Here is a 6,839-nt window from a genome sequence, read left to right on the forward strand (position 1 = left end):
CAGTAATGATAGTAGTTTTTTCAGCTGTTCCATTCCTGTAGCAATGGGAACACTGGCTCATTCTAGAAACTTTAGCATTCATGTTCTGCAACTGTTTGATCTCTGCCAGAATTTCTCCTTCTCTTGAAAAGTTAAACATGGAACTGAACCAGATCAAAGAAACCTAGAACTTTGCTCCAGACTATAGCCAACATCACAACCCCAGTTAAAATGCAATTTAAAATTTTGGAGTTAACGTTATTGTTGCTTTTACATACCTCAGCAATGACAGTGGACTTGGCTAAAGGTAAAAACTCCTGAAGAGTGAAAGTCATGAAACTCCATCTTAAAGAGGTTTGGAAACACTTCTTTATCAATATAAAGTTATTTCTGTTTGTAAACATTCTCAGGATACTGGCAGAGAGCAGACAGTAATAATATATCTTATATACCATATTTGTTGCATCATAAAGCATTTTAAAAAGTGAGATAGTAGACACTAGGAAGGCATGGATGTCTTGGGGAAATACAGTATTATTTCTGCATCCTCTGATCACCCTCCACCACCAGAAGACATCAGAAGTAACTACTGGAAGATACAGTGTCAGCACAGAACTGATGGCTCAACTCTTCTTGAAAAATTCTATTAGATCTCCAACTTCTACCAGTTGCTCTGTTAATACTTTCTTTACAAAGTCTCTCGAAGTGCGACAATCTACTCCTAATTGTTATCACTAAGCAGAATGGCATGCCAGCTATAAGGTTTGAATCAATTTTCTTCTGGCCTACACTCCTTGAACGTGCTATCAGTTGAGTCACTGGAAAACCACGGTGCTGCAGAGTAGGTGACAAGTCTGAGCGAGCCTATTCTTTGCTGGGAGATCAGGCATGCAATTGCTGAGAAATGCTGCGGAGCTCCTAGGCAGTGCCTGTTTGCATTTCCCTGGATTTTGCTTGCTTGGGATTTAGAACTAAAACATCACAGTTTATTTTTATATACCCGTCCCACAGGTACTCCCAAAAAGGAATTTTCAGGTTGAGAATTACCAGCAACCTTCACCTAATTTTTGATGAATACTAGGTGAAGCTTTAATTTTAGCTTAAAATGATACCTAAGAAGGCAGAAGGTGAGACAGTTCCATTGCTACGTGACACCATGACGCTGATTCCCGTCTCAATGAAGGGCACAGAGAAATCCACCACTTCTGAACGCTCCTCATTAATGGTGAGGGATCCCACAGCCATATAGGCTCGTTTGGTGACGACCTGCAGGAAGGAAAGGAAGAGATTACACAGAGACCTGAGGCACCTCTCAAGAACCACAGCCAAGACCCTTCTACCCTTCAGGCCTTTTCACACAGTCCTTCTACTCCTGTAATCCCATTCCCTATATTGTTTCTATCATCTCTCCTTTCTAATCTTTCATCAGGACACCTTTCTCTTTCAGGAAATCTATAGACATTAATCTTCCCCTCAAAGCTGGTATGCGTATAAAAAATAAATCCGCAGACATCTTAGGATAAACACATCATCCACCGAGAAGACATCTTATCTCAGTTTTCTTTCTGTCCTTGCTTTCTCCTCCCTCTAACACTGCAAAGTCTTATTTCATTCTTTATGCACCTTTCATATGATCTAAGTATAATCTAGGTTGTGCATGGATAACACCCTCCTTCTATGACTGTGAAGGCCAAATTTGTGACACTATAGAGAATAATAATTAATTGTCAAACAGGAAAGGTAGTCATGGTCAAAATGTCAGATCAGATTAATTCACCTGGTGTCCAGAAATAATCCAGGCCAATCATTTCTATAGAGTCACCTCTGTCCCTGTCCCAGAAGGTGACCCATTAATGATGGGAGACCAGACCTGACCCATGTCACCCAGCCCAGGGATGAAGCCCACCATGCCCTCCCTTTGCTGCTGACCTCTCCAATCATTCCATTCCATGTCCCATTGATCTTTTTGCCATGCTTGCCATTAGTCACCAAGTAGAGGTCATAGGTGAACTTGACAGACTTTGAGATTTTCTTGAGGATGTCAATGCAGAACCCCTTGCAACATTTCTTCATGTAATCTGGCTCCTCATCGGTTTTGTTCCTGAACCATCACAACAATAATGGGTTAAAAGACTAGGGAAACTCCCTTAATTCCCTTCTGTTGTCAGTATGCTCTCCCCCTCCCATTATATAATGTGGAGAATTTCACTTGTGCTATCTGTGCTGAAGGGTGAAGGGACACACTATGATGATCTGTCCAAAGGGGCCACTCATGCATGGACGCAGGCCAGGCTGGGAAAACAGAGGTGACTTTTCTAAAAAGGATTATCAGGGTATGATGGTCTTAGCCCAATAAACTCTCTACATTCAGCTGATAAGGGTGAGCCCAATGGGAGGAGAAAAACCTAGGGGTGCATACTCAGTCACTATGCGTTTTTGGCAAGGGACTGTGTTCCTCATGCAGGTGCCACTCAGGGGGTCCACATTTTCCACAATGACGAACGGTGCCTCTTCCAAGGTCACGATACTCAGGTGATCGTCCTCACGCTCCTCGGAGTCTGGATATAGCTCAAAGCGGGGCCACACATAGTACTTCATCTGCAACTTTTTTTCCTTCCATTTCCCCACCTGTGAAGACATAAATCACAGACGATGGACCTCTAGCTGGCCCATCCCTTTGCATCAACCACAAGCGCTGCAGGCCTGGAGCAGGAGCAGCACTCTGGAGTACCCAAGCTTATGGCTCTTGTAAGATGAGGACATTTCTGGGGAGAAAATTTGAGCAAGTGAGTTCAAACCAGGGGGGAAGTGAAGAAGAAGAAAGATGTCTGGCTTGTCTCAGCCTCTGGGAGAGTGAGTGAATGAGCAGGAGGGTACCATCACCATGGTCAAACAGACATGACACCTTTCAGTTTTCTCAGCTAAACAACAGGAAAAGAGTTTTTGTCTCCTGAAATGTTGACTTCAGCCTACTAACCACCATATTTTTTTTCCTGCTAAAAAATAGGAGAAATATATACAAATGCTGAAACAAATGCTATTTGAAACAGATAACTTTAAATACTTCACTGGAAAAAGTTAATATAGAACTTAATTAAAAAAAAAAATTTGTTTTCATTTGTTTGCAGTGAAAATCATAAACCAGAATCATTTCAGGCAAACTTGCTTTTGTCCAGAAATAACTCCTCCTTCCAGAAAACGGTTGCCCATTCCCAGTCAAAAGTGAGTTCTTCCAAGAGACAGCCAACTAAAGAGAGAGATGTTCTTCATTTTCAGAAGTGCCTTCACATGAAAAGAACATAGAGATGCCTGCTAAGAGTATTTCTTGCTATCCCCTGCTAAGGCCTTACTGAAATATCTGCTCTTGTCCTTTCGCAATGACTTGGTTACTTACCACAGCTGGGAACAAGGAATTTCTCTGTGTTTCTGACATAGGAAAAATAAAATCAAACTGCATCTATGATTTTTTTAATATGCTTTTTTTCCATAAGGACATATTTCAATTTGAGATATTTTCATTTTCTATTTCTTAAGCAAACAGAAATCATATCTTCAGCGGTCAGAAAACGGGGGTGGGACTCAGTTGTCTCATACCTACTGCCACAAACAAGAGTTATTTTGAAGTAACTCCAGTCCCTGAAGAGACGATACGAGTAACATATCCACTGCCAATAGCAGACGGTTCCTTGCAAAAATTCCAGCAAAAGAAAAAAACTGAACAACTATGCTTTCAACCATCAACGTCTTGCTTTTGTTCTCAATTCCCCCCATCACAGTTGACACTAATTAGCACCTTGGCTGGCAGCTGAAGCTGAGAGGGCAAGAAAGTACTGGGCTCTAGAAGGAACTTTCCTGCATGTCCTCAGATAAAACCCTCCAGGCCAGGGCTGAGACTTGATGGCAGAGGCGGTGTGGGTGTGTGGGAAGCTTGCATGACTGCTCTTAAGCAGTGTACCTGCTTGGTGGGTAAACACAAAAGCTTCCTTCCACTGCAATCCAACACCCCTCCCACCACCCCCAAATTTCTGTCATTTATTTATTTAAATGACAGGATGGGAGGGAGAAACACTTATTAGAGGCTCATTAGGTGTCAGTGGTTATTCTGTGAAACTCAAAGCCCAGCTGGGGTTTGTCATTTGAGAGCAGCTAGAATTCACATAAAACACTTGTCACCTTCAAAACAAACAAACAAATGCTTCATCTGGCCATGAAAGAAGAATCCACTCTGGGGGCTTGTGGAGGGAGAAGAAAGACAGAAGAAATCACCCAGAGAGAGCAGACAACAGTTTCCCCATCCATCCCTGCAGTGTGAACACAGCACCCCAGTGAGGGCAAGGTTTTGTAAGAAGGAGATAAAGTGGCTGGGCAGCCGGTCTTGCCTTCCCAAGGGCCCTTAAACAAGCAGTTGGCAAAAAAAGCCAGAAAGAGTTTGCCCCTAATGTTCCCTCCACCCATGGAGTCGCACTGCTTGGACCAGAGAACAGGGTACACAGCTATTTTTCTTTTTTCTCTCTTTTCGTTTTTTTTTGCTTTACTTGAGTGACCGGAGTGGAGTTGTTTTGACTTTTAAATACACGTTTAGCTGCAGATGAAAGCTGGCAGACTGGGACCCCCAGGAACTGGTGGGCCCTTTTTTCCACAAAAGACAGGTAGTGTTGTCTAGGGCAGCAGATGGCCTGTACTCATGCTGATATCTAAGCCTGGATATGAAGAATGCATTTCTGAGGGAATAAAAAGCATATACTCACATGCTCACCCAGAATCTGCTCAGCCCTGGACTTCCCACTCATTGACCAAAGAGGTCAATTTATCATCATCTGAGCCAGAGATTTCTGCAGCACAACTTTAGCCCTCAAATAACTGAGCTCAAATCCCCAAAACCAGTTCAGTGAAGCCACCAGATAAGCAGAATAACTGCACACACAGGGCTCAGTAGGGACCAGTGATTAAGATGCTGCACAGAACAGCCCAGACTTCAGCTCAGTAACATTAACTTATCATAGAAATAAGTGATTGATGAAAGAGACATCTCGCAGAATCTCAGCAGCACTTAGATATCACAGTAATAGGCATGATATAAACCCCTAAGTGATAAATTAGATCAGATAGGCAAACTCAACTCGTAATTACCCAGAAGTTCTCTGGGACAGAAAGCAGAGTTCATAAGGCTGTGTGCCAGGCACGATTCACAGTGTTGTACTACATGGACAACATTATGAAATTAGGATAACAATGACAATCTTGCCACAGCCTCCTACGTGCTGAAGCATCTAACGTGCAAATACAGTAGTACACGTCCGTTCCTTATTATCCCAATAAAATAATTCTAAATTGTCCAAAAATGAAGAAAACCAGGATATAAGGAAATGTTCTGACCTACATTTTCAAATTAGCTATGGAGTGTCTCAAGAATACATGCAAATATTGTATTTTATTGCCAACCTGAACAATCAAGTGTGCCACATGCCTGAAAACATGTACAGATATGAATAAGCAAAGTCAGAAAAGCTTTCTGAATTAAGAGCGGGCAGACTTCTTTACATGTTCACGGAGGCAAGGGTCAAATGTGTACGCATGTAGTTTAAGAAAAGGAAGCTTAAGGAACATGTGGGCAAGGACCGTAAGGATAGTAAGAAACATAATGTGTAGAGAACGGTGACAACACAAGAGAAATAAAGTACAAATGTGCATCATATGCTAAAGAATCTGCCATGAGAAGGAAGGAACAATTCACTCTGGGGACAGAGGTTAGCCACAACAGAATTAAATGTCACAGATTTTTCCAGGTAATGATGTCTACTCTTAAAGAATATAACCTGCCAAACTGTGCAGAGCAGAGCAAGGCACTTGTGAAGTCTCAGAGTATTTGGTATTAACAGCTTGAGAACTGTTATTACTTAGGTTTTGCTCTGAGCTTGCCTCAGCAAAAAGAGGAAAAATAAACCATCCCAGGCATCCTACATATTTGTCATCCTGCAGTTTCAAGACCCACTGGGCGTTCTCCAATCAGAGTCTAGTCATCCAAACTCCCACTAGGAGCCCTGAAGGGTCCCAGAATCAGCAAAAGTAAGGATGCTAGGCATTTTTAAAAACCCGTTTTTAATCATATTCTTCGTTCCCTAGGTATGTTCCTATATGCCAGGGTAGGGCTCCTAAAAGCCATAATTTCACTTTTAACTTCACAATGCTCTGTCTGTACCACATCTGATCTTATCAAGAAAGGAAAGACACTTTGGTTTGGGGATGAATTTGGAGGTGTTGAGAGAGGGGAGCAGGTCACTTTTACCTTAAATATATGATCCTACTTTACATAACAAGCTGTTGGAAGTAGAAGTCCAATACATTTGCAAAGAAAGAAAGAATGAGAGAGCTACTGTAGAACAAAAAGTCGATGATATATGCTATTGGTTTGCCTAAGCTATCCCATGCAGACAAAATGTAAGGTTGTTTATGCAAGGGGAAAATAAGGGAGAGCTTTCCGAAAGCCTTCCAGCAGGCTGGCAAATTGCCTTAACAGCGGTATAAAGCAGCCAGAACAAAAGTGTTCTGCAGTATGTTAATGAGCACCTTTAATGAAAGGTGTATCATATTTGTTCCCTGAAACTAATCCTAAACAGAAGCTTTTTCTTCCCTCCCAAGGGAAGTTAAGGCTTGTGACAACCATTTGTGGCAGATGTCTGTCTAACCTGTCCTTACACTGACAGAGAACCCACAGTCTCCATGGGCAGTCTATTCCAGTGCTTAACTATCCTTCCCATTAAAAAGGTTTTTCTAACCTAAATCTTCTTGCTGCAGTTTATACCAGGAGAGTATATTTCCGTATTCTTCCACATGTGCTCTTTTCAGTGTTATCAGGTCAG

At 42.0% G+C, this 6,839-nt stretch overlaps 1 protein-coding gene across 1 annotated transcript in view; it reads right to left on the reverse strand.

The window, feature by feature from the left end:
* Nucleotides 1-2,607, reverse strand: part of LOC104275758 (glutamate receptor ionotropic, NMDA 2B-like) — a gene marked incomplete at its 5' end in the record, with an annotated part of 30,301 nt that extends 27,694 nt beyond the window's left edge. Inside the window, 3 exon segments of the mRNA XM_009871803.1 lie at nucleotides 1,092-1,245; nucleotides 1,909-2,080; nucleotides 2,399-2,607. Coding sequence (XP_009870105.1) covers nucleotides 1,092-1,245; nucleotides 1,909-2,080; nucleotides 2,399-2,607 — 535 coding nt within the window.
* Nucleotides 2,608-6,839: the final 4,232 nt, after the last annotated feature.

The sequence above is a fragment of the Apaloderma vittatum genome, unplaced genomic scaffold (genome assembly GCF_000703405.1).
Source record: "Apaloderma vittatum isolate BGI_N311 unplaced genomic scaffold, ASM70340v1 scaffold19656, whole genome shotgun sequence".
Classification (NCBI taxonomy): domain Eukaryota; kingdom Metazoa; phylum Chordata; class Aves; order Trogoniformes; family Trogonidae; genus Apaloderma; species Apaloderma vittatum.